The sequence below is a fragment of the Peromyscus leucopus genome, chromosome 19, assembly GCF_004664715.2.
Source record: "Peromyscus leucopus breed LL Stock chromosome 19, UCI_PerLeu_2.1, whole genome shotgun sequence".
Classification (NCBI taxonomy): domain Eukaryota; kingdom Metazoa; phylum Chordata; class Mammalia; order Rodentia; family Cricetidae; genus Peromyscus; species Peromyscus leucopus.
In genome coordinates, this window is record NC_051079.1 from 47898548 (window position 1) to 47926408 (window position 27861).

Sequence of the window (27861 nt, forward strand, 5' to 3'; positions counted from 1 at the left end):
AACGGAAGGGAACGTGAGAGGCGCAGGCGTCAGCGCCTGGCTGCGACTAACCGCGTGGCGACCCCAACCCCGGCCGGCGGTCCCCGATCCGTCCCTTTTCATTCGTGGGCAGCCAGGAAGCGCGCCGGGCAGCCGGGCAGCCAGGCAACCGGGCAGCCAGCCGGGCGGAAGCGCCGTGGACCGCCGCGCGCTGACGCGAGGCCCCGCCCCGCGGCCGCCCTGGGCGCGCAGATTAGACGTAGCGCGGCGCCCGCCCGCCCGCCCGCCCGGAGCCTGCCGGGATTGTGGCGGTCGGTCTCCCGAATCGGAAGCCGGCGCTGCCTCGGGACTCCCGATATGGCGACCTCTCTGGGTTCCAACACCTACAACAGGCAGAACTGGGAGGACGCGGTGAGTGCGCGCCGGAGAAGGACGCGGGGGCGGCGAGGCCCGGCGGGATGGGAGGCTATGCCCCGGGCTGCGGCGGGATCGGCCAGAGCCGCGCTGCGGCCTAGCTCGGCGGGGCAGCCGGAAGAGAGCCCTCGTGCGGCGGACCAGGGTCCCGGGACGAGCGCCGTCCACCCGGCGACTCCACACTTCCCAGATGCTTTCTTCTTCTCCGCTTGCCGGAAGTGCAGACAGCGCCCCTTCCCGCTCCGCGGCCAGTGCCGGGAGCTAGGGCTCCTGCCAACCTTGCACCCTTCCCCGCCCCAGAAAGTGACTGAGGGACCAGGGTCTTCGGGACTTGCTCTTCAATCAGATTTCCCATTTTCTCCAGGACTTCCCCATACTGTGTCAGACGTGTCTTGGAGAAAACCCTTATATACGAATGGTGAGTGCTTGCCTGTGCAGCGGGAGTGAACTGTACGTTATATCGTGGTCCTTGCACGCCGCTTGTAAAGTATTTCTCTTGACCATTAGAAGAATTGATGCTCTTTTACTAACCCAAAGTGTGAGACAACTTACAAGGTAATGCCATGCGTACTTCCTCTCCTAGACACTGAGCAATAATTCTGTAATGTAGGAGCCATAACATAACAGCTAATACTTGTTGAGCATCTACCTGGAAAGTAGGTCTGTTGACGGGAGCGTATGTCTTTATGTAGTTCGGCTTCCTGACTCGTAGTCGTGTGCCTTTCAGCCACTGCACCTGGTAGTCTCTCTAGTTTAAGATACAGTTTGTCGTTTTCAAAAAGGGTTTTTTTTTTTTAAAAAAAAACTAGAGTCAACATGATTGTCTTAGGATTATATGTTGGGATCAGCCTCAGAGATGCTAACTGGATGGTTTATGGGAACAGAATGTAGGCTATATATGGTGCATCAGCACAGGAGAGGCCAGAGCAGTTACCTTCTGAGCAAACTGTAGAAACTTGGCCCTGGCTTCATCCTACTTGATTTGGGCACTGGGGAAACCATTAGGAATTTTGGGTTTCACGCCAAAAGAATTTGATATTCAACCCGTCAGTTAACACATACGAGAGATCAAATTGCATGTCCACGTTCTAATGTAAAATCATAGTTCTTATATTAACTCTATAATATTTTTTTTAATTGATAGACATAATTGGTTGTAAAAACAAAGATTCCTAAACTGGCTATGAATGAGGATTCTTGCCTTTGATCCCAGCCTTTAGGCAAGTGGATCTCTGAGTTCAAGACCATTCAGGTCTGCAAATCAAGTCCCAAGCTATCCGCTATCCAGGGCTGTGTATTGAGACCTTGTCTTTTTCCTAAAGCACCATTCTCCCGCACTGTCTACCTCCTTCAAACCAGTGGCCTAGAGAACTATGCTGGGAAAAAAGCTGCCAACCAAAGTTCAGGGGTAGATGCTTTGGAAAGGCATTCCAGCTTTAGGTGCCGCCATCTCCAGGCCTGATTTTCCTCGACCAAGCCAGCCCCACCAAGCACATAAGGTCTACCAGCCAGGTGGTTGGATTGACGTTTAAACCAGTTTCCTCAAAGAGTGGTCAAAGGGAAACATGTGCGGGGAAATTGGAAGTTTTCACCTAGAAAACAAAATAGCCCTTGAAATAGCCACCTCCCAGAACTGATTTTCATTTTTTAGGTTAGTGTACAGAGTAATGGGTTTCATTTTGTTGTTTTTTCATACATTTATTTTCAGTAATTCCCTCTTCCACTGCCCTCCACCTTTCTTCCTGCCCCTTACTGGCTAGTTTTCTGACTTCCCTTAGTTTACCCTTTCTTTTTTGTGGGGATGGGGTTGGGAAGTTCGAGACAGGGTTTCTCTGTGTATCCCTGGCTGTCCTGGGACTCACTCTGTAGACCAGGCTGGCCTCAAATTCACAGAGATACACCTGGCTCTGCCTCCCAAGTGCTGGGATTAAAGGCCTGCGCCACCACCGCCCTGCTCTAATACCTGTTTTATTATCCAGCTTCCAAACACACACACACTCTTCCCATCCAGGATCCCTTTTCTAGTTCATGATCTACACATACACAAGAACAATTTGAAATATAGGTTCCACATGTAAGAGAAAACATACAGTGTTTCCATTAGAAATTTTAGTTCTTGAGAGCCAGAAGTAAATGTAAGAGTTGTAGCTCCAAAGACACTGACTTAGTATTAGTTCCATGTACTCTTGGGAGAATATGACCAGGTTGGTATATCTGTCTTAATTTCACTTCTCTTATTGTGATAAAATACCCTGACAAAAACAACTTAGGTGGGGGGCAGTTATTTTGCCTTACAGCCCATCACTGTGGGGCAGTCAGGGCAACAGGAACTTGAAGCAGCTGGTCACATCACATTCAAGTCAAGAGCAGAGAATGAATGCATGTGTGCATGCTGGTGCTGAGCCCCTTCATCACTTACAGGATCCAGGGTCCAAACTCTGGGAATGGTGCAGCCCCACGATCAGGCTGGATCTTCCACATCAACTAAAGAAAGCAAGACAAACCCCCATAGACATGCCCACTGGCTGATGTGGGCTAGACAGCCCATCATCAAGACTCTTCCCTGCTCATTCTAGGTTATGTCAAGTTGACAATTAGATTTAACCTACCCAGAATCTCTTACCATACCCCAACTAAAGGATGACTTAGGTTTGGTTTGATTAGCTTTATTCACAATGCCAGGGATCTCCAGACACATCATGTTTTGTAGTTGGGGAGGCGGGGGTAAAAAAACAGATACCTGGGTTAGTTTTGTTTGTTTGTTTTTTTCTGCTGTAATTCCAGTTCTTTTCTATTTCAGACCAAAGAAAAGTATGGAAAAGAATGCAAAGTAAGTATGTCTATTAGGAAGTAACTATTTCATTTTCTTGACCCCTTTTCTTCCCCTTATTCTACCAAAGTGGCTTTGCACTTACTAACTTTTGAGGTCCTTCAGTCAGAGTTCACGCTCACAGCTTTCATGTGTCATTGATATATTCAGTGGCTGACAACTAGTATCGGAAATAAGAAAAGGACCCTTTTAACGTAGATTCATAAACAGGTGTCTGATCTGCACTGATGACCATGAGTTTGTGTCCCAGGTGTTGTTTGACGGCTACACAGAAGCATTTCAGCTGAAGGGGGGTTGGGGCTGTCACAACATTCTCAAAGAGATAATATTTCCTGCTTCGCTTTCCCTGTTCCCCACCAAAAAGACAGAGTCAGATTCTTAATGTTTGCTGCTAGGTGGGAGGACTTTGACTTTCTGAATATTTATTTCTGTACTTTGTGAGCTTTTTAACTACTAGAAAAGAGAAGGTAAATGGAGTTGAGGGTTAGCTGGCATATAGATTAGGTGGTTGCTACGGTCAACTCCCCATACTTAGTAAATCTGGATTGAGTCCAGGTCAGGACCATTAACATTCTATTCTATGGCTCTTGATGTGTGTTCAGATCTGTGCCAGACCATTCACAGTGTTTCGCTGGTGCCCTGGGGTCCGCATGCGCTTCAAGAAGACTGAAGTGTGCCAAACCTGCAGTAAATTGAAGAATGTTTGTCAGACCTGCCTGTTAGACCTAGAGTATGGTATGTCTGCCACCTGGAAGTGTACACGTGCCCTAAACAAGACACCAGCCTGGTGCCTCCCACTTCTCCCCATCACCGGTTCTGATCCCGCCATAGAATGTCTGCTGTGATCTACTTTTCCCAGGCGTAAACTCACAGTTAGGCTTCTGTGGAGTCCTGAACAGTAGTAGGAACTTCAGGAGCCATTGGGAAGAAATCAGAACTGGCCTACACCTTCATTTCCATAGCTAGTTGGGGTAAAAGGCATTGTTCCTATGATAGGCTAATTCTTTGCCCAGGCCTTTTTCTTGATCTAAAACTTTCCTCACAGTCCCAACCAGAATTTCCTGGGCTAATTATGCTCTGGACATTGACACTTTCCTTTTCAAAAAAAAAGTAGTCTACCAGCAAGGGAAAGTGTTTGTGTGTGCATGCGTGCGTGCGTGCGTGTTTATGTTTATGTGTGCTAATCAGTTCTGGCTATATACTGTTTAATACTGATTCATGTTTGTCCGGAACATTCAGGCCCGGAGTACAGTGACCCCTTAACATAACTGGCTATCCATAGGGCCTTCAAGACCAATCTAACAATAAACCATTGTGTTATGTTTATTTGAAATAAATTTGTTAAATCTAGATACATTATTAACTTAATTTGCCGTGGCTAAAGTCTATTCTTTGAAGCGATTTTGTAAAACATTCACCTCACAGCACAGGAATTTGGACAGTTTCTTAGGATGCTCTGAAGCAGTTGTTAGCCTGATGGTGCTAAACAGTTTGATTTTAAATATTGTAAACTGTCACCATTTTAAAAACTAAATTGTTTTTAATTATGTGTATATGTGGGGTGTACGTGTAAGTGCAGGGCAGAGTCCAGTAAAGGGTGTCATCTTCTGACGCTGGAGTTACAGTGAGCCACCCTGCATGTTAGAAGGAACTCTATTCTGGCCCTCTGCAAGAACAGTATGTACTCTTAACCACTGGACCATCTCTCTAGCCCCCACCAAGTAAGAAAGAAAAGGGAAGGATGATACTGTAGTTTATGTACATATTCAGTATGAATGTGTTTTCAAATCTATATGATGTTTTTTTCCTCCATTTCTTTGTACCAGGCCTACCCATCCAAGTTCGCGATGCAGGATTGTCATTTAAAGATGACATGCCCAAATCAGATGTCAACAAAGAATATTACACACAAAATATGGAAAGAGAAGTATGTTTTTTATTTTAATTAAAATCTAATTGTATCACTTCCTCTCTCCAACACCCCCATTGATGGCCTCTTTGATTATTATTGGTTTTGTGTGTGTGAATGTGTGTGCACTTGCGCACCCATATAAATACAACCTGCTGAGTCCATTTAATGTGGCTTATATGTATATGATTTCAAGGCTGACCACTTTGTATTGGATAACTAGTTAAGGAGCTCATTCCCAGAAGAGACTAATTCTCTATCAGCAGTCATTAGTTGCCTGTAGTTCTTTGTCTAGGAATGGGACCCATGAGATTTCCCCTTTTTGAATTAGTATATCTAGAAATTTTTTTTCCTTTTTTTCTTTTTTTCAGACAGGGTTTATCTGTAGCCCTATCTGTCCTGGAACTCACTCTGTAGACCAGGGTGGCCTTGGACTCAGAAAGCCTGCCTCTTCCCAAATACTGGGGTTAAAGCCATATGCCACCACACCCTCAAGTTAGTATATCTATTGTTCATGTCTTTATTTAGGCAGCTGTATTGTTGGGATATCATGGTGTAGCTTCTAGGAAACACAATCTCCCACCAGACTTCCTTGTCCTCTGGCCACTTTCTTGATGTCATTGTTTGTCTGGGGGGATATATTGTTTATATGTGGTGCTAGGAATTGAATCGAGGGCCTTGTGATTGATGTAGTTTTGTATTTGATCAAAGTCCTAATGAATTGACAGCCAGTAAAATTGTCCTCTTCATGCAGATTTCGAACTCTGATGGAACACGACCAGTTGGCATGCTAGGAAAAGCTACATCCACCAGTGACATGCTGCTCAAATTGGCCCGGACCACACCGTACTACAAAAGGAATCGGCCCCACATTTGTTCCTTCTGGGTGAAAGGAGAGTGTAAGAGAGGAGAGGAGTGTCCCTACAGGTAAGAGCTGAGCCTTGCTTTCTGTATTTGCTTTCAGACAACTGATTAGTGGGAGACTCTAGCTTAAACTCATGCTTTAGCATCTAAAGCTCTTACAGTCTGTTTGCATGTAGAGTATCTCGTGCAATAAAACTTACTACATTTACAGGAGCCTAGCTAAATTATGTTTTCTACTTAACAACTATAAGAAACTGAATTGCTATATCGTATAATATACATGCTGACCGAAGTTTCTAAGATAATTTACTGTCTTCATTTAAATGGTTTGAATAGCAAAGTATTGTTGAAGTCAAAATAAGACCAGACTTCTGCAGGCTACTTTTGTTTCAACCAGGACTGCTCAGCATCAGAATTAGGGGTTCCAGCTAATGATTTGTCAACTGTAACATGCACCCCCCAAATATATGCCCTTTTTCTGAGGTGAAATCCATAGCTTTAATCAGATTCTATTCCAGCAGTGTAAGTGGATTACTTAGACGATCGGGAAGTCTTTACGTGGTATAGTAATCCCTTGGCATTTGTTCTCTTTAGTAACAGTATTTTTGTATGGATGTGGTTTCTAGTCTGAAAGGCATTTGAGGACTCTATCATGTAGCTGCTGTAGAATCATCATTTTTCCCTTCGTTTTACTTTGTGCTGTTTTCATTGGTGAATCTTAGACACGAGAAGCCTACCGATCCAGATGACCCCCTTGCCGATCAGAATATAAAAGACCGGTACTATGGAATTAATGACCCTGTAGCCGATAAGCTTCTAAAGCGAGCTTCAACCATGCCTCGTCTAGACCCACCAGAGGATAAGACCATTACCACACTATATGTGGGTGGTCTGGGAGACACCATTACTGAAACAGATCTCAGGTTTGTGGGCATCATTTCAAAACTCTCTTTGCTTTTAGCTGTGTTGGAATAGTTTGCAAAAAACACCACCATGCATGATAATCTAAATCAAGTTCATTTTTTTTAGCCAGCCTATCATTATACAAATGCTGACTGAAAATTTTATAAAATTCTTTTTTACGATGCCATTGTAGCTGCATTTCTTATGAGTGTTTTTTCGTGTTTGCGTCAGAAAATAAAATAATGGGCCTAGTGGTCAACTTGGATTTTTCTAAATTACTGTGTATGTGCGTGATATATGTGTAGGCTTGTGCAAGTGGCTGCAAGTACCCAAAGAGGCCAGAGGTGTTAGAGCCTCCTAGAGCTGGAGTTCCAGTAGTGAGCCACCCGGCATGGGTGCTAGAAGTCAAACTTAGTCCTTCGCCAGAGCAGCATGTGCTCTTAACCTCTGAGTCATCTCTCCAGCCTCTAGTTTGAATTCTTTTTTGGTGGGTGTTGTTTTTTGTTTTGTTTTGTTTTTTTTCCGAGACAGGGTTTCTTTGCGTAGTTTTGGTGCCTATCCTGGATTTTGCTCTGTAGACCAGGCTGGCCTCAAACTCACAGAGATCCACCTGGCTCTGCCTCCCGAGTGCTGGGATTAAAGGCGTGCGCCACCACCGCCCAGCCTCTTAAACATTCTTGAAGCATTCTTGACTGTGGCTGGGCATGGTAGCGTTTGCTTGCAGTCCCAGCTGAGGCAGGAAGGTCACCTGACCCTGTGAGTTCAGAATTAACCTGTGTCCCGAAACAAGGCTCGATCTCAAATGAAAACAGTCTCGGCTCATGGACCATAAGAGCTGTAGTTTGCCAGTGCCTTATATTAGGGGTAAGAAAGTATGGTTCTTGAGTAACCAAGTAAAGCACCTCCTCTCCTCCACAAGAAAAATCCAGAGATACATGAGAACTCTTCTTAAGTCTCCTTTGATCTCCAATAAGTAGCACCTACATTAGGGCCAGGTACAAGGAAAACCAAAGACAGGCATATGTCCCTGGGGCCACCTGTCTAGTGGTGGGTCGGAACATTCTAAGTTCGTAGCCCGTCTCCATTTTCCAAGGCAGCATCTGGGTTGCTGACCCGTTCTCCTGGGCCTGTGTCCTTCAGAAACCACTTCTACCAGTTCGGGGAGATCCGCACGGTCACGGTGGTGCAGAGGCAGCAGTGTGCCTTCGTCCAGTTTGCCACCAGGCAGGCCGCCGAGGTGGCTGCAGAGAAGTCCTTTAACAAGCTGATCGTCAACGGCCGCAGACTCAATGTCAAGTGGGGAAGGTACGAAGACTGTTCCAAACTCTGTTCTCCTGGAGACTTGCGTAGACAGCTTTGCCGGGGCCCTTAAAGTCCCTAGACGATCTCTCTAGTATTTGTATTTTAGTGACTTGATGTGTGTGGATGGTTTGCAAGCGTGTGTGTCTGTGAAGCACTTGTGGGCTTAGTGCCAGAAGGGGGTGTTGGATCCCCTGGGACTGGAGTTACAGACAGTTATGAGCCACCACGTGGGGGCTGGGGACTGAGCCAGTGTCCTCAGAAAGGGCACCCAGTGCTCCTAACAGCGGAGCCATCCCTCCAGCCCGCCTCTTTAGTGTGTGGTTGCTGTGGCTGTTGGAAGCATCCTAACTTTAGAACTGTATTCACGGTCTTGCTCCAATAACCTGCTCCTTTGAAGGTCTTCATGTTTTACAGCCACTGTGAGCCACGCATAATGCCAGGTTGCCAGAGGGAGATGTTGAGGGTTTCGGTTGCCTTAGACCTAGATTCATCCCTCAGAGGATGGGTGCTGGGGAAGTGGGGAAAGAGATAAACAGAAGAATATCTGTTTTGAGTTTGAAATTGGCTGCATAAGAGAGGTAAATAACATTCCCTAAATTTTGAAGAGGAGTCTGTCTGTCTTGGAAGCAGAGAGGAGGCTGACAGCAGCTCCCTTGGTGGAATGCTCTCTCTATGCTGAGCACTTGCTGCACACAAGGATGTTGTCATCTCTAATGAAGACAGTGGTTTGGTTTGGGTTTTTTTTTTTTTTTTTGAGTCTCTCTGTGCAGCCCAGACTGTTTCGGACACACTCTGTAGACCAGGCTGTCCTGGAACTCAGAGACCTGTCTGCCTCTATCTCCCAGGTGCTGGGATTAAAGGTGAGGGCCACCACACCTGGCCAGTGACAGTAGCTTTGAACCCAGCCCTTCCCACCATCAAAAACCTTGCTCTTCACCACTCTACACTTTGTCGTCTGTGGGAGAAGAGTGTTTGCTAAAAAGGGCGGGAGTGACGGACTCCATTTTCCTGGGGAATGAGTGAGGCAGGAGTATGGAAGAAAGCCGGACAGGGGGCTGATGTCCTGTGCATGTGTGTCTCCAGATCCCAAGCAGCCAGAGGGAAAGAAAAGGAGAAGGACGGAACCACAGACTCTGGGATCAAGCTAGAGCCTGTACCAGGCCTCCCTGGAGGTGAGTGTGGACTTCTTGCTGATGGAAACTCAGTCAGCCGGGGTTTGTTTCTCTGTTAGGAGAGACTGGGCTGGACTCTGTCAGCTGTGCAGCAAACCCAGGACATAAACAGTGGGGTGTGGTGTTGATTGTCTTCCCTTCTAAACGTCTGCTATTTGCTATTTCCTCTCCAGCTCTACCTCCTCCTCCTGCAGCAGAAGAGGAGGCATCTGCCAACTACTTCAACCTGCCCCCAAGTGGCCCTCCAGCAGTGGTGAACATTGCCCTGCCCCCACCCCCTGGGATCGCCCCACCCCCACCCCCAGGTAACTGCCTTCTTCCTTTCTGGCCCAGAAAAGTTCTTGTAGAAGTCCTGCACCTGAGTTGAGTCTGAGGTAGCTAGGTCCTTTGTGCTTGCTCTGTAGAAGTCTCCAGGCAAAGCTGGTAGGGGGAGCGTCCTGATTCTTTCCTCTTCTCCTGGACTCGTAGGAGAGGAAAGACACCACTCTATAAATCTGAGCATAGGTATCATGGGTAGGAGTTACTGCGTGATGGCCACCTGCCGCCAGTCCGCTCCTCATTGTAGATTTTGTCCTTGCTGTCCACAGCAAGGTGTGGGCCTTGTATCAGGATGGGAATCGGTAAACTGCTTCTGTTAGAAAAACTTGCTACAAAGAGACTGTCATGTGAATACATGGAGTTGGTTATGGAATTGAGTTACATTTGGGCTCACATTCTTTCTCCTGTCAGTGGCCACTAATAAACAGTTGAAGCAGTAGCACCCTGTGTGAATGTCCATGACATTGTGAATAATGTAGAAAACAGTGGTGGCCAATAATGTTTTGATGGTGAGCCTGTATGTTTGAAGAAAGTCTTTCCGTTCTGGAATCGAGCCTTGAGGCTGTTGATGGCAGAGAGGATCTTAACGTCAGCCTGGTTTCTTTCTGGTCTCCCACATCCTGATTGACTCCTGTCTGGTAGGATTTGCGATGTTCGATTAGTAGCAGACAGTTGAGTGACGTACTAACAGGTGCATGAGTCTGAAGGTTTTTGGGCTGAGGGGGAAAACCAAGGAATAGAGGTAGATGTTTCTAAGCAGGTCTTGTGCACTGACATTTACTTAACATTATGTCAGCCTTGGTTTATGTGTAGGTGGTTTTGATCTTAGAAAGATTCACAGGTTTGGAAGGTTGTCAAGGGAACTGCAAGCCTAATTTTTTCTCTTCCACATCAGGTTTTGGACCACATATGTTCCACCCAATGGGACCGCCTCCACCTTTCATGAGGGCTCCAGGACCAATCCACTACCCTTCTCAGGACCCTCAGAGAATGGGAGCGCATGCTGGAAACACAGCAGCCCCTAGCACAGCATCGCCACTCAGGGGCTCTGAGGAAGAAAGGGCACTCTACAATCCCAGTGAATGAATCCTGGGATAAGTATAATTTTCCTTGCTTTGTAGTTTCCATGGTAGCTGAATGTGTTCAGATGTGGGCAGCCAGAGAACACAGCTTTGCTTCCCCACATGTATCAGAGGCTCAGTGGGCCCAAAACAAGCTGCCATGAACACAGCTGCTTACCACTCTAGCAGTACTAAGACAGCCTTATGTGTGTTCCTTTTCCACTTAGTGGGGAACGTACACATGGGTGAATCGGAATAACTAATGGAGTTACTATCCCAATATGTTCATTTTGTATCTTTTTGGGCGGGAGGCAAAAATTGACCTGCGATTTGGAAAAAAAAAAAAAAACTTTGACCATTTTTATGTCTATTTGGTATTTTCTTTTATATCATCTAAAAAAATTTAGTACTAATCATTGTAGTGTCGTAAATGTGATTTAACCAATTTGAAGTCACACCCTCAGAGACAAGCAGAGACCAGAACCCAGCACAGCCAATATTTTTCTTTGCTTTTAAAACTTCATGTTACTAAAGGAGTCAACTGATATTTACTTCTCCACACTGTCAGAAAAAGACAAAAGTAAAAACTTGCTTTTTATTCCTATTGGGTGGAAACCCAAATTTTATGGCGCTGAATATCATTGATGAAACCTGGTACCTGAGATGAGATAGTTTGAAAGAACTTCCTGTGAAACACTTTAATAAACTGAAAGGAAGAGCCTTGGCGTGTGTTTGCCTGGAGACTGCCCGCCTGCAGCCAGAACTTGGATCCTCAGCGTTCACCCGTGTGTCTTCAGCGGCTCACCATTCGCTGCCTCTGGGCAGGAGACTGTTCAGTCTTAGGATGTTTGGATTTAACTCAATTGTAGATGGTAAGGGAAATTTGATGTTGTATTGTATTTTTTGTTTTTAAATAATTAAAACGGGTCAATTTTCCAAATGTTCCTGGATTTCTGTTTCTTTTACCCTTTGATATTGAATTTGAAATTGGTAAAAGAAACAAGTTATACTTGTGAATTTTTTGATCTTTAGACTTGATTTTTTTTTTTTTTTTTTTTTTTTTTTTTTTTTTGGTGGCAGTGGGGGTAGGTGGCATGCAGTTTGAGATAAAATCTCCATATATAGCTCAGGTTAGTCTTTCTTATAAGCCCCTTGAGTACTAGGATCATAGACCTGTATCACAACATGTAAGTTTTTTTTTTTTTTCCATTCCATGATGGTAAAAATACCCAGCCTTTTTAGTACTAAGAAGTTGGTAGTAGGGTTGAAATAAGAGCAGACAGAAAGCTGAGTGTGGTGGCGCACACCTTTAATCTCAGCACTCAGGAGGCAGAAGCAGGCAGATCTCTGAGTTTGAGGCCAGCTAGGGCTACATCGTGAGTTCCAAGACATGGTGAGACCTTGTCTAAAAATAAAAACAAAACAACAACAAAAGGAAGAGCATTCATAGTCTTGCCCGTGGCTTTTGATAGCTAGTAGTCTTAAGTGCTGTTCTTACACAGGCCGTTGTAAGGAACAAGCCAGATCTGAAGGGTTTGATGCCATTTTTATCTAAAATCTGTAGAGCTTACCTGTGTAACTTGGAAAACAAGAATTAGGCTGTTTCCTCCTTTTCCAGTCACCCACATTATAGATAGGCCTTCACTTAGCTCACTGACCTGCACCCAGGCTTCTCTGGAAACCCCTCACAGGCACACCAGACGCATATGCCTGGTGCCGTGTGCATCCCTCTGCAGCCACACTGCGGATGAGCCAGTGCGTGATCTGTCTACCAGCTCGGCTAGACAGGGTTGCTGGTCAGCTCTGAGCTGCTCTTCATTCTCTGTGTCTTCTCATACTTCCATCTTTTTCCCCTGGGATACATGTGGAAACTTGTGGCTTACTGGTTTTTCATTTGTAATGCAATGAATTTGTCTGTAATATGGAGTTATTTAGCTTTTTGAAATTTTTTGGTGGCTCTGGAGACTGAAAGTAACTTTTTTAAAGAAGGGATCATTTTAATGGAATGTAAACAGAAAGGTACATAAAACACAGATGTACAACCAACTTAGACTATTTTAAAGTAGACATCTGTGTAGCAGTCAGCCAGGTCTAGAAATGGAGAACCTGCAGTCATCCCAGAGAAGTTCATGTTCCAGTCACTCACATCCACACGCCCTTCCCTCCGGACTCGCCACTGTTCTATGTTGTGTCTTTGCATAGTAACCACACAGGAGTTTGTTCAGCTTGCCTTGTCACCACTCGGCTTCTGAGAGGTACCGTGTGGCTACATCTAACTAGTTCGTGATCACTGCTGCCAACTCCATCAGGCTTCTCAGTGTTTTGTTGGCTAGTCTAGGCACTTTATGTAAAGAAAAGGAGACAAAATTAGAAGTTTGTATGAAGGACTTGCTAGGTTCCCAAGTTACACGAGATGTTTATTTGCTTTTCCAGGATCCAAAATGTCTTTGTTGAATAACAAACAGCACACATAGTATTCACTAAAGACCAGTGGTTTACCTGTGGTCTGCAGGGATGGAGCAGAGTACAGGGTAGGAAGGTACAGGGGTGTGCATGCGAGGGGCCGTGCTGCACAGACATGGTCATATTTTATTAGCAACAATCACATCAGAAGAAGGAATAAGGACCTGCTTTAGGGTACAGGACCCCACCCTCCCAGGGTCTATTCTGCACTCTCAGAGCTCCATAAACAATCCAAGTCCTCCTACTTGCCAGATGGTGTTGGTTTATAGATTATGGAAATTTGGCTTTGAATGACAGTCCCAAATCCAAGAGAAACATCAACTGCAAGGAATCCCAAGATTCAGGGTACTGGTTCCCTGGAAACAGGAAGGGGACTAAAGCTCCACAGAGCAAAAGAAAAATACAGCCACTGTGTCGTCCAGCCTGGCTAGGGATTCCTGTCATAGGAAACCCTTATATCACCAGCTTCACACGGACCTGGAATCCTGCATCCTCACAGCCTGCTTTATAAATGGCATCCACAGCAGATCTATTCCAGCAGGAGGGGCGGAGCCCTGGGACTGTCCTGTCCTGTGCTCCCAAGCCCTGCAGAAAACCAACACTTGTCTTCGCCTTGCAGGCAGAGAAGCAGAGGCCCAGCAGGAAATGACTTCCCCAAGTTCACACCACTCAGAGTAAACCAAATCTCATCTAGTGGGGTGCCCCTGGTCCCCACAATCAGTTAAATTCTAAATCATAAGACATGACACTGCTTCACTATTCCAGAGTGAGCAGGCATCAACTCAGTCAGTGAAATGATTCCTCTGAGTCCTCCACTCTGACTCGGTTCCGAACACCTCATTTCCTTTTAGAGATTGGATATCCACATCTCTAGAACAGGGTTTGGAGAGAACCACCACCGAGACACCCACACCTCACTGTCCGCAGTGGCCTCCTCATCACTTGAGTGGAGGATGGGAAGGTGTACGTGTTCCACCTTGTACCTGTTCTGGGAAGGGCCTCACAGGCTGACCCCCACTTTTTCCTCCCCTCCTGTCGCAGGCCTTGACCCCTGTGGACTTCCTGATCTGCAGCATTGCTCCTGGGCCCCACACAGCAACCACTGAGGCCCTGGCTCACCTCTTCCTCCTTTACCCAGTAGATCCTCGGTCTCTCTCCACCTCAGCACATGCCAAATGTCCTCTCTTCGCCCCCTCTTTCCTTGACGAGCTCCCATTTCTTCTAAGGTCTGGTTCAAGTCCTCTGGGAAGTGTCTGAAATCCCACAACCCCACCCAGGGCTCTTCTGTTCCATGTCACTTGGCTCTCAATTGTCAGTATCCAACGCTTTATAGATCTCTTCCCTATCATTTCCTCTCGAGACCGCAGCCTGGCACTGTCTAGCACAGAGCAGATGTCAGAAACACTGAGAGCATGTGCAGATGAGAGCTGGCTGTGTCTCAGTAAGTGGGAAGTCATGGGGTACACATCTGTTAATCAGCACTTGGGAGAGGGAGGCAGAAGGTCCTCAGCTACCGTTCATAGCCAGCCTGAGTTACAACTTCTTTTTTATTCTTTTTTTTTTTTTTCCTTGTAACGATAAGAGTCTTATGTAGCCCAGGTTGGCCTTAAATTCACTATCTAGTCAAGGATGACCTCAGACTTTCAGTCCTTCTGTCTCTATCTCCCAGGGGCTGGGATTTTAGGCATACCCACTATGCCTAGTTTACGTGGTGCTAGGAATCAAACCCAGGGCTTTGTGCTCGTTAGGCAAACATTCTACAAACAGCTGCAAGCAGAGTTAAGATAAGCATGATGTTTCTTGAGCCCCGAAGCCCAGGGATTGGAGCTTCCGGTTGAGGCTACAGCTCCTCAGACTCAGGGAGCTTCCGGACCCAGCCCTGAGCAACTCTGTTGAAACTGGGTCTGAGCCGGAGGAGTTCCAAGCCACTGAAGGGCTCCGGGACAAAGGGGGTGGTGCCTGCTTGGAAAATGGTCTCCCCGACACGGGGTCCTCCAAATGGCACTGGGGTCCTGGAAAAGAGAAACCGGAGAGATCGGCTGTGAAAAAGAGGTAACAGACATATGTGCACACGTGCTCACACCCAGCCTCTCTCGAGGCCTCAGTTTCCCCTTCTAGGCAGCAAAGATCTATACTGTCATTAGCTGGTCCTTAGTCCTGCCTTATCCAAATCTGTTCCCTGTTGAAGTAACAGGGAGGTTTAGAAGTGGCCTAGGCCAAGTTCTAGACTCCCTTCCAGCCAATGCCAGAAGAGAACAACACTGGAAGGTGGATTTCTCTTTCTTTTTCCCACTTTCCCTTACAACAAAATACCCACAACCCGGAGGACCGAGGACTTGGAGGAGCACCAAGAATGAGAAATTGCCAAGTGACAAGCAGAGCCCACCGCTTCTCCCCCACGTGAGACATCCTACGTTGATGAGGAGGCGGGGGACAAAGCTTCACTCATCATCTGCTGCTTTGGTGTGTGGATAAATCGGTGCTTTTACCTCAGAGGGCAAATTAGCAGAATCGCTTTCAACCTGGAAACGTGTAAACTGTCACCCAGGAACTCTTGTTTCTAAGCATATGGCTGGAGGAGGCTCCTGCGTGCTTGTGTGGAGAAGCAGACAGCAGAGCATCACCAAGCGGGAAGTAGCCCCACACCCTCTGAGGTGGGTAGGGGTGGACAAGCCAGAGACACAGAAACTCAAGGGAAAGGGAAACATCTGTGTCCGAGTGGTGGGTTTCAAAAGCACAAAGCTGGGTGAAAAAAGAAGCTACAAAATGAAACAGTGTCCATACACACACACACACACACACACACACACACACACAGCAATCACCCTCTGGTTGGCAATGGCGGGTACAAATGGTCTGTGATCATAGGGCATCTGAAACCTTGTTACCACTGCAAAGGAAACGCGTTGGAGAGTGGCCAACAAAGAGATCCTGTCTCTACTTCAGGGTTGTGTTCACTCTGGATTCTCCTGCTCCCTGCCTCTGCCTATGCTCTCCCACATATCAACAGTAAATTCTCCACTATACTTGGGAGCAGTCATGTTCCTTTCCTTTCCTTTTATTTTTTTTTAAGACAGGGTTTCTCTGTAGCTTTGCACCTTTCCTGGAACTCACTCTGTAGCCCAGGCTGGCCTCGAACTCACAGAGATCTGCCTGCCTCTGCCTCCTGAGTGCTGGGATTAAAGGTGTGCACCACCAACGCCCAGCTTCCTTTCTTTTTTTATTTCTTTTTTTTTTTTCATTCATCTGTTGCTGAATCCCGGGACAGACATGTTTCCTTTTCCTTTTTATTTCTTTTTTTCATTCACGGTTGACTAATGCTGTATGTGATTTTAAGCCTTTTGCTGGGAGAGAGCAGTGCTGGACATTGAACATGGGTCTCACATGTGATAAGCAAGTGCTCAATCCCTCAGTTATATTCAGTCCTTGTTATTTTAACCAATACATGCCAGGCAGTGGTGACACACGCCTTTAATCCCACCATTCGGGAGGTACAGACAGGTGGATCTCTGTAGTTTGAGGCCACCATGGTCTACAGAGTGAGTTCCAGCACAGCCAGGGACACACTAAGAAACCCTATCTCAAAAAACCAAAAGAGAGAGAGAGAAAGAGAGGGGGGGGAGAAGGAAAGGAAAGGAAAGGAAAGGAAAGGAAAGGAAAGGAAAGGAAAGGAAAGGAAAGGAAAGGAAAGGAAAGGAAAGAAGAATACAGAAAGCAATATTCCTAGAATTCCCCTGCCGTGGGGACTAGTGGAAAGGGCTTTGCCTCTGGGTGGAATTGCAAACCTTGGCCAGGGTCTGGGATCCTGCCAGGGCAGTACTGGCTACCCCAGCTTTGCCGGCAACAGCTGAACCCTTCAGGAGCAGGCTGGGCAGTGTCTGAGCCCAGCAGGCCTCACAGCCAGGACTGGGAATCCAGAGTCCCCGCTGGGCCCTGCTCGCCCACAAGAGAGCTATTCCTCCTCTGCCACCTCAGCTGCTCCTTCTGTCCCAGAAGGGGCCTCCCTAGGACCCTTCGGCCACTAGGAGAGAACCTCAGCTGCCCTTCTGAGACACAGGAGTGAGGATGCCTCCAACTCAGCCAGGCAGGAGGCCAGCTGCCAAGACCGAGCCTGCTGTGGAGTTGAATAGGTGGTCAGGCATCCGGTGAGGGCCTTGGAGAGCCAGCAATTCTGCCTGGTGGAGAATTCCAGGTTCTCACAGACTCTTCTGCCCAGGCCGCTGTTTCGAACGATCAAGTCCCTCTCTACTGTGTATTCTCAAGGGCCCTATCCTTCCAACATTTCTCTTAGGGCCTGGCCAGGCCCTCTCACACAGTGCCTGCCTCTCAGACGATCTCCGATCTCCGTGTGTGGTACCAAGCCGGCTGTCTGGCAGCCTCCTCTCCGAACCCTTCTTGTTCTCACTCACTGCAGCCCAAACCAGAGGGAACATGTTCAGAAACAGCCTCAAGACAGGGGGGGAAAAAAAAAAGACAACTGCAGTGGAAACACCCCCAGCTGGGGCCCCTCTGCGGCTCCACCTCCTTCTGGAACCCGGGCTACGCTTCCTGGCTCCCAGAGAAGGGCTACCATCATTTCTGCCCCATCTTCCCAATCCACTTTCCCCATCATGTCTACCTATAAGCGGCAATCGCAGTGGAAGCCCTAGACCTAGAAGCAGCTAGCTTATTGTCTGACAGAAAGTTCGCCTAGGACTTCTCACGTCATCTCCACAGCAGCCTTGTGTGCTTGAGAATGCTGCATTTTACAGGTGGAACGACAGAGGCGCAGAGCGTTTTAAGTTCCTTGTCCAGGGCCGCACAGCCAGGTCTGGAGTCTGCATAAATGCATGAAGGCCATGCACTACATCATCAGTACAGGCCACTCCTTCAGCAGCCCCCAACTCTGGTGCTTTTTCCTGCTTTCCACAGCCCCGAAGCCACCTTCCAGGCCCTTTCCATACTACTGGTGAAAGAAAAAGCAGGATGAGCCTAGAACTGGTGAGATCTGGGGGTGTCCCCAAAGGAGGACCGAGTTTTGATGTCCGTCCCAGAGCTGAATGGAGAGCAAGACAACTCCGGACTTGTGGGACTTGAAGCCCAGGGCTGCCCCCTCCTCCGGGTTCTGTGACTGAGCAGGATGTTCATATGCCTGAGCGTGGTCTCTTCCTTTGTAGAATGAGGGAGAATCTGGTACTTGCAATATGTGATGGAGGTGTATCATGTTCACCTTACACACACACACACACACACGCACACGCACACGCACACGCACACGCACGCATGCACGCACGCACGCATGCACGCACGCACACATCTATTGAACACCTAATAGGTGCGAGACACTGCTCTAACAAGTTCTCAGTAACCATCTACAGGGGGCTGGGCTTACAGCTAGCAAGCAGAAAGAACTCCCCACCCTGTGTGTCCCATGCAGCCTGGTTTTACTTGTTGAAGTTGCGATAGTCGCGGAGAATGAGACTTCCGCCGCCACTGGGGTAGTCTCGGTAGCTGACGAACTCCTGCCACGGACAACGGTAGCCCTTGGGGATGGCGGTGTGGTTGAACTTCTCGGGTGGGATGCCCTTCAGCGGCTCCGCATAGCCTGGGGGTGGAGTGGCGCTGGTGACAGGCACTGCCTGGGCTCTGTCATCCCACCCCGCGGGCCGGCGAGCAGAGGGAGAAGCGTCAAGAGAGCGGAGGTAGGGGTGGGGTATGTGAGCACAAGGCAGCCAGCCTCCCGATCCCAGGACGTCTGCAACAGGGGGTTCCAGCCTGCGCTGAGACACAGATTCGCTGTGACTTGCGGCGACTCTTTGAGCCATCGGTGCCCCAGGACACAGAGCGGCCTCTCACCTGGCGCCAGGGCGCTTGGACTACGGACCGACTCGACCCCAGCCACTCCCGGGTGGGCGATCCTGGGGTCCCCCGGTGATCCCTGGAACACGTGGAGCTCGGAGCGGTGGTTCTGCTCCTCCAGGCCATTGGGAACCTGAGTACAGGGGCGAGCATTCAGAGGCTATGGCCAGCGGCCCTTTAGCGGCCCGTCCCTTCCCATAGCTGTCCCTGGAGGAAGGGGTCCCTCCTCACCGTCCCCAGCGCCGCTCTGTCAGCCGCTTTCCCTCGGGCACTTCCCGCCAGGATCTGTGGGGGGAAATAATCAGGCAGGGGCGCTCAGCGGAGCAAGAGGCCAGGATTTCACCACCACCACCACCACCACCACCACCACCACCACCACCACCACCACCACCACCACCACCACCACCTAAGGGATGTGGAGGGAGAATGTAGAAGGCGGCGGAACCTGGGAATGTAGATGGTTTACAGCGGTGAGCCAGTGCCTGTGATGGAGAAATATCAATAGCAGTCTTTGCTACTGTAAATCTAGTCAGAATAAAACACTTCTTGAGCCTCAGTTCCCTTCATGGGTGGTGGTGGTGGTGGTGGTGGCGGCGGCGGCGGCGGCGGCGGCGGCGGCGGCGGCGGTGGCAGCATACTGATGGTATGATAATGCTGACATATTCACCTCCTACATGTTGACCCCTGGCAAACACTGTCTCAGGCAATACAGGGCCACGTGCCATCTCTCTCCTCTCCACTCTTCCCCACTCCAGTAAGGTCCAGAACTTGAGTGGTAAAGGGAGAAATGCACTGGACTTCGTTAGTATTTTCCAAAATTACCTGCCACCAGCAAACCATTATTTCATTGTATTTTGAGGCAGGGTTACTTATGAAGCTTAGGCTGGGTTTGAACTTGCTCTGTAGCCAAGGACAACCTTGAAACGCTGATCTTCCCCACCCCAATTCCACCTCCCAGATGCCAGGATTACAAGTGTATAGCACCGTACTGGTTTTGTGTGTGGCTGGGGGTGGAACCCAGTGAAAGACCCTAGCCCTTCAGGCTTACACCCCCAAGCCTCAGGAACAGAGAAACTTCAAGCACCAGGAAATGAGAAACTAAAAGAACTAGTTCCAAGGGTCACCTGACTCAGCCATTATTCAACCACCCCTACAATGTAACAATGTATAGAGATTTCTGTTAAGAGATGTGCTCAACTGTGACTGGGATAGTTGCAGGTGTTCCAGGAAAGACCACTGTGACCTTTGTGTAAACTCCACTCCCGCCCTGACACCCCGCCTTGAGGTTTCAGGAAGAATGTACCTGTTGACGTAACTGTATCCCCTCTGTGATCACTCTGTAACCAGACCATGATCTTGTGAAACGAAATTGTATGGGAATTGTTATCTTCTGGCTTTTGTGGGTTTTTCCTTTAAAAACCCCCATGGGGCTGCAGTAAGAGGCGGCTCTTGCTCTTGGGAGCAGAGTTTGCCCTTCTGTACAGAAGCTTCAAAAATAAATCCTCGTGCTTTTGCATCAACTGGACTGGAGTCTGGGTTCTTGGGGCGCCCACTTGTGACCCTAAAAACTTTGGGGTCCAACACCAGGGCTTCTGGCATGCTGGACAAGCACTCAAGCAGCTGAGCCACACCATGCCTCCTAGTCTTAACTTTGTCTCCCTGTCAGTCAGTTCTTCTACTGCCTTCTCCTCCTCCATTCCCTACCTAAGACCAAGTGAAGTCTGAACCGCCTCTGTCATGATGTAAACAGCCTATAGCATAATCTAATGAGGACACGCAGGACCCCCCACTCCACCCACCCTCCACCCTCCACAGACATCCTCAGTCTGGCTCACTGACTTTAGACTAACCACTGGCTCCCTCTTGGCCTTGATTTCCCCCAAGAGCACATGATGGCTTACTCACACTCTGCAGACTTTCTGAAAGCTCAAAGGTAAACTTCTGCACCCGGCGCTGCCTCTTCTGAAAGAGGAGGGATCCCGGGTTGTTGCAGAGAGACAGCTCCTCGATCATCAGGTCCTGAGGCACACTCAGCTTCTTCCCCAGATCCAGCGAAGGGACTGTGGGAGAGGTCAGAGAGGGCTCTTACTGTCGGACCTCAAGGACGACCTGCCACTACTCCTGGGCAGCCCCAAGCCTCATGCTTGCCATCACTAGACACCATGATTCCTTGGAACGTTTGCCATCTGAGGGTTTAGAAAGGCACCTCAGGCTGGGTGGTGGTGGCACACGCCTTTAATCCCAGCACTCGGGAGGCAGAGCCAGGCGGATCTCTGTGAGTTCAAGGCCAGCCTGGGCTACCAAGTGAGTCCCAGGAAAGGCGCAAAGCTACACAGAGAAACCCTGTCTCGAAAAACCAAAAAAAAAAAAAAATAAAAAAATAAAAAATAAATAAAAATAAAAAAATAAAAGAGTAAGAGCTAGGCAAATGCCCTTGAAACCTAGAGGGGCCAGCAAGGAGAAAAAATGCGGATGAGGGGGCACCTGGAAACCAACTCCTGAAAGGCTTCGGAGACAGACAGCCCCAGGAGTCAAATTCTGCTGACGTGTCAAACCAGGTGAGACCCGAAGACTGACCGTCAGAGCTACCAAGTTGGGGTCAGTGGTAATCTCCACTGAAGCGTGTCCGTAGAGCATCTGGCTGTGAAAGTGTGACTGGAGAGGGCTCGAGAGGGAAGGGCAGTGGAACAAGGGGGTCATGAGCCAGAAACAGGACGTAGGATGTTCAGGGAGTGCAGCTGTCTGGTTTCTTCCCACAAGAGAAGGAGACGGAAAAAGAAAGAAGAGGAGAGGGGCTGTTTGGGACTACGTGACATTTAAGAGACATCGCAACCAAATAAGAACCGTGTGCCTCACTTGGGTTCTACACATCGGGGCTGGAGGGATGGCCCAGCATTTAAGAACACCAGCTGCTCTTCAGAGGACCCAGGTTCAATTCCCAGCATCCTCAAGGCAGCTCACAACTGTCTGTAATTCCAGTTCCGGGGCAGGGGGTAGGGGTGGGGGGCGTCTAACACCTTCTCCTGGCCATGCAAGAACTGCATGAATATGCTACAGATACATGCAGGCAAAAACAGCCATACACACAAAATATAAATAAATGCATCTTTAAAAAATTTTGGAAACTCAATCTGGAGACCACACTGGCCTCAAAGTCAGAGATCTGTTTGCCTCTGCCTCCCAAGGGCTGGGATTAAAGGCATGTGCCACCACTGCCCAGTTTAAAAAACTTTAAAAACCATTCATTGTAAGAAATCTGAATACAGACTAGTTCTTAGATGGCACTAAATCATTACTGCTGATTCTGTTCAATGTGCTAATATTTTATGACAAATAGGGAATGTTACTTTTCTTCCTCTGGTTGTAGGAATTGGAGATGGAGGAGGGGATATGCTCTTCTGGGGAAGACTCTCCTGCCTCCTGATGCTGCGTGGACCCTCCTGTCTCTGCCTCCTGATACAAGGGTTACAGGCACCTGCAGCCATGCTCATTGCATTTCCCATGGGTGCTGGGGGTTGAGACTCAGGTCTCCATGCTTGCATGGCAAATGCTTTTGACCCACTGAACCATACCCCTGCCCCCATTGCCACTGTCAACAAGGAGTCAGCCTACAGCTAAGCTACCCTTAGTCAGCCCTGTGCACAAGAGCACCCAGACTCTTCTTTCAAGGATCCCACGTAAAGCAAGCTTTGGGACCACCATCACGAATTGGTTGGATAAATATGACAGGTCCGAAACAATGATGTGCTAAGGAAGCAGGCAGAGGGGGCCGCAGAAAGATAAATCATGTCAGGATGGAAAGAAACCTGTGGCACACTGCTAAATGAAAAAGAAAGACAGCTGGAGGACATAATCCATGTATGTGTGTTCATATAAAAGATGTTGAGCAGAAGAATCCACACCAGTATGCTGACAGTGGTTAGCATATTCTAATTGTTTCATTATGAAGAACTTCCAAAGCCATTCATGTGGATTTTGTTTGAATTTTTCAAAAACCATTTGTGTGTGTGTGTGTATGTGTGTTTGGATGTTTTGCCTGAATGTATGCCTGTGTGCCACATGCATACAAAGCCAGAAGAGAGTGTCAGATCCCCTAGACCTGGTGTTATAAACAGTTGTGAGCCCCCAAATGGATTCTGGGAACTGAACCCAAGTCCTCTGCAAGAGCCACCAGTGCTTGGAACCATTGAACCTTCTCTCCGGCCACTTGTCTGGGTATTTTCATCGGATGTGTTATTTACAAAACCACAAAAGAGGCAGCAGATTTGGGGAAAGAGAGACCAGCAGTCAAATCCCCGCTTTGCTACCGACCAATCAGGGCTGCCTGGCCCCTCTGAGCCGTTTCTGGTCTGCAGAACGGGGATGATAATATGTAAGTTAAAACTGTTATGAGGTTCAGATGGCTTACTGAATAAAAGCTTCTAACACAGTGTCTACCCCATAGCACCCAGAAATAATGGTAAGTGTTTTGATTTGCTATTGCTTTGTGTGTGTGTGTGGGTGGGGGGGTCGAGGTAGGGTTTCCTTGTATGTAGCCCTGGCTGTCTTGGAACTCGCTCTGTAGACCAGGCTGGCCTTGAACTCAGAAATCTGTCTGCCTCTGCCTTCTGAGTGCTGGCATTAAAGAGGTATGCTGCCACGGCCCAGCAATTGCTATTGCTTTCCCACGGCTACTTTGAATCTGAAAATGTCATGAGTGTCTATGATGGTTTATGAAAAATGTCCCCTGTAAGTTCAGGATTAAAATTAAATATTCGATCCCTAGGCACTGTTTAGGAAGGTTATGAAATCTTGACAAGATAGGGCTTGCTGAAGAAAGTATATCACTCGGGGGCTGGCTTGGAGAGAGTGTAACATGACCCCGCTATGAGTGTTTTCTCTCTGCTTTTTTTTTTTTTTTTAAGATTTATTTATTTATTATGTATACAACATTCTACCTGCATGTACACCTGCATGTCAGAAGAGGGCACCAGATCTCATTATGGATGGTTGTGAGCCACCATGTGGTTGCTGGGAATTGAACTCATGACCTCTGGAAGAACAGCCAGTGCTCTTAACCTCTGAGTCATCTCTCCAGCCCTCTCTCTGCTTTTTGCTTGATGTCGAAGATGTGGTCTCTCAGCTTCCAGCTCCAGCCACCTGCTGCCATGCCTCCCCTCCATCATGGCTTCTCCCTCTGGAACTGTAAGTCACGACAAACTGTTTCTTCTGCAAGCTGCCTTTGTCATAGATTTCTTTTTTTTTTATCACAGCAACAAAAGATGACTAATACATGCCATAGCAATAATCATGTCTAGTGTAAATCATGTGTGTCAATATTTGGGGGTCTGTAGTTAACTACATGGGCAAGAGACATACCATTCACTGCATGACTCTGCCAGCTGAAGCATCAGTACTCCACAGTTCTCATATATGAGCAGGCAAAGTCATGGATGATCCAGGCTGAGTGTGACTCAGTGGTAGAGTGATTGTCTAACATGAAGCCCTGGATTTGATCTTTAGCATCCAAAAGCGGTGTGTGTGTGTGTGGGGGGGGTTCATAAAAACAAAAAGATGTAAGAACACACAGGGTAGGTTAAAAGAATAACTCACACACAAATCCATACAAGGTAGAGGTTGAAGTTCAGTTGTTAGTGTTTGCCTAAAATGCACTAGGCTCCGAGTTTGAGTCCCAGAGCCACATGAAACCAGCCTGGAGGCTGGAGAGATGGCTCAGTGGGTATGAGCATGTGTAAGCATGAGGCTCTGAGTTTAAATCCAAGTGCCCATGTGAAGAGCTGCACTCCTAAAATCCCAGCACTGCAGGAGGGCAGAGACCAAGGGTCCCGTGGACCTGCTGGCTACTCAGTCGAGCTCTAGGTTCAGTGGGAGACCCTGGGTTCAAGGAATAATGTCGAAGATAATAGGGCAGGACATTCAACGTCCTCCCCTGGCTTCTGTGCGTATGCACGAGCGAGCTACACACACACACACACACACACACACACACACACACACACACACTCATCCACCTGCTCCCGCCCACCCCCACCACATTACACTCTCGTTACAGTCATTGTCATTGTCAGCTATACAGCAAGTCTGAGACCAGCCTGAGATATATGGGACCCCGTCTCAAAAAAATTATTTCTAAAAATGAAATTTTAAGCCACACAGCACAGTTGTTGAGTCCTTCAGTTCTCTGACCGAGACAGAACAGCAAAGGACCCCGGGATCCTTTATTTATCAGTGTCTCTGTTGCCATCTGTGCCAGTCACCAGGGCATTAGTCCAAAAGACAAGGGTGTGGGCCCCACCCCAAACCATGGTCCCAGGAGGCGATGCTGTGGGTCTGGATTTTAACCAGCAACACAGAGCCACTGAAGTCACATGAAGGCTTGAAACTCCCAACTTAGCTGGATTAATTTTTAGAGTAATTGACGTGCTCTAATGAATTCCAAGATTATAACAGGAGTTCTCAAGGGGGCCTTATAAAATTGCCGAGCGTGGATTTGGGGGGATTTGTTCCCAAAGTTGAGCCATGTTTTAGTAAAATGGTTTCAGGCCAGCTGAGCCGCCTTCTCTCCAGTCCCCTCCATGCCTTACCATACACACACTCCTAATTCCAGAAATGGGGTTGGGCTACCTGTCCTGCGCCCAGGTCTCTCCATGAGACTCACAGTTGGTCTGAATCTGGGAGTCCTTGAAGTTCAGTTTGACCTTAGAGAGGGCTGGGAACAGGGTGGTCTTGGAACCAAGGACCAGTCTGGGGTACTCAGCTGTCGTGGAGAAGGATAAGTTCCCAGAAACACCTCACAAAGTATCCTAGCCCAAGGGCATACTCCACAGATATGTCTAGAGACTGCTGTGGAACCCTCACTTGCTTCCCCCAGCCCTGGGGCCAGCAGGCCTGAATGGCCATAACCTGAGATCAAGAGGAGTTTGTGGAACGTAAAGAACTGGGTCCACCTTACCTGGTTCAGCAAGATCTCCCGTGACAGCCATCACTGGCTCCTTCTGCTCCTTGGGGATCATCCTGTGGAGGAGAAACGCCCACAAATGGCCCAGGAAACCTCCCTTTTCTCCCCAAACCTCCTCTAAGTCCTTGTCACCCAGCCCCAGCCCTGAGCCGACCATAGTCACAAAGGCTAGAGGAGTTGAAGAGCCTGTAAGGTCTCTACAGGAAGGAGGAGACTGTGGACTAGGAGGCCACACAGATCAGAGGCCAGTCTACTGGGAAATCACTCTCTTTAAGGGCTTCTCTCGAGGGCCCTGTCCTAGGGTTTCAGGGGTTGGGAAGGTAGGACCTCAGGCACAATTGTCATCTACTGCCCTAAGAGCGCTAACTGGAGGCTGGAAGAAGTTGGGGAGATTGTGAATCAGGCCAGGGCTACCCTGGACTCTACACACTGGTACTTGGTCCTGAGGCTAGCCCAATGATATGGGCAAAGCCATCACATCCTTGTCTCTCCACCTTTGAGCTACTCCCATGGCAGCAGAGTTATCTCTGGTAAACGCCAATATAACCACCCAGCTCTACCAGCTCCCCACTACAGTCCCTTCGTAACATGCTCCTTTTGGAAATCTGGCCCCTGCCCACCTAACCCAGTTCCCAGCACCACCTCAAGGCCCTAGCCCTCCGCTGTCCCTTACTGTCACCCCTTCTCTTTCTCTTCCTTCACCCCTCTCTTGCTTTCCAGGAATCTTGGGGCAGATTCACAGATCCAAGCCCTGGAGAACCCTTGTGAGTTCCCAACCCAGTTTCCCTAACATGGGTCAGAAAAGGAAACCTTGAGTCCCTCATCCTTGCCCGTCCCTGTCAGTGCCCCTCTTCTTGGCTTCCAGGTCTTTCTATGCTCTTCCGTGTCCCCATACACAGCAGGACCCTGGTGGACACGGACTGAGCTGAGTCCAGGAGGCTCCCTTCACTTTCTCTGCAAGTATGAGCAAGTAATCACCAGCTCCGTGCCTCAGTTTCCCCGCTCTGTAATTTAACAGCACTGGTTAGACTAAGCCATAGGAATGGGCTCCCAGATATCCACCAACCTCTAAAACTGAATGCAAATCGGAGCATGTCTGCACACAGTGGAGGGTTAGGGTCGCAAGACAATTGACAAGCGCCAACTGTGACTTCTCTGAGTTAGGACACCATAGTCCCCAGATAAACATTCACAGGATCTGAGCAGGGCCCCTAATTTACAGTCAGGGAGTTGTCTCTCTGCACTGCCTAATGATCCTGAAGACAGCAGAGCGGTTACCTCTCCATCACCTTTAACCCCAGCCTTCCCATCTGATGATGTCCAGGACCCTGGGAACTTCTAGTTCTCTTCCTCCTAATGCAGACCCTAGAGCTCTGTGAGGCCCAGACTCCCCAGATCCCCTGCAAGGCCCTGAAAAACCGACCTCATCTCCTCTGCCCACTCCCCCTAGGTCCCAAGAGCTCCCAAAGATGAGAGGATAATGCCTGTACCTGATGGGGCCACAGTAGGTGGGAAGGAATGTCAGGCACTCAAGACTAACACCTCGGTCGTGGGGGAGCTGGAGTTGTATGGTCAGCGCCTACTGCGGTCTCCCTGGTCAGCGGTCAGTGAGCAGGGTGTGCCCTACAGCCTGTGCTGGCTTCAGCTGACAAGAATCACTCTCGCCTTGTCCGTGGGTCAGCCTTATTTCGGGCTGCAACAGGAGCTGGAGCCAGATGCTAAAGGCGCTGGGCTCTGGGGAAGGAAGACAGGTGCCCCGGCAGCAGGCCCTTGCAAACAGAAGGGCTTGCACCCCCTGGCTGCACACACGTTCACATCAGAACTCTTCGGTCACCCGGGAACGCCGGAGA

General features: G+C 48.5%; 2 protein-coding genes across 3 annotated transcripts; one reads left to right on the plus strand and one right to left on the minus strand.

Annotated features, from left to right (window-relative positions):
• The first annotated feature begins 261 nt into the window (after nucleotides 1-261).
• Nucleotides 262-11696, plus strand: Rbm22 (RNA binding motif protein 22). The gene is made up of 11 exons (XM_028890102.2): nucleotides 262-390; nucleotides 758-811; nucleotides 3194-3223; nucleotides 3826-3958; nucleotides 5050-5150; nucleotides 5887-6059; nucleotides 6719-6919; nucleotides 8040-8204; nucleotides 9285-9373; nucleotides 9547-9678; nucleotides 10587-11696. The coding sequence occupies exons 1-11, from the start codon at nucleotides 337-339 to the stop codon at nucleotides 10775-10777; spliced, it is 1323 nt and encodes a 440-aa protein (XP_028745935.1). The 5' UTR covers nucleotides 262-336; the 3' UTR covers nucleotides 10778-11696.
• Nucleotides 11697-14820: 3124 nt separating this feature from the next.
• Myoz3 (myozenin 3) lies at nucleotides 14821-27838 on the minus strand. Of its 2 annotated transcripts, none has more exons than XM_037197159.1 (7): nucleotides 27502-27838; nucleotides 26006-26067; nucleotides 20959-21113; nucleotides 19285-19338; nucleotides 19051-19213; nucleotides 18643-18799; nucleotides 14821-15227 (listed from the first exon to the last, which is right to left on the minus strand). In XM_037197159.1, exons 2-7 carry the CDS (start codon nucleotides 26064-26066, stop codon nucleotides 15056-15058), a joined length of 762 nt encoding a protein of 253 aa, XP_037053054.1. In that variant the 5' UTR covers nucleotide 26067; nucleotides 27502-27838; the 3' UTR covers nucleotides 14821-15055. The 2 variants fall into 2 exon arrangements, with proteins under 2 accessions (XP_037053054.1, XP_028745976.1); XM_028890143.2 differs by having other exon boundaries at nucleotides 19051-19186; nucleotides 27502-27826.
• Between the last annotated feature and the right edge of the window lie 23 nt (nucleotides 27839-27861).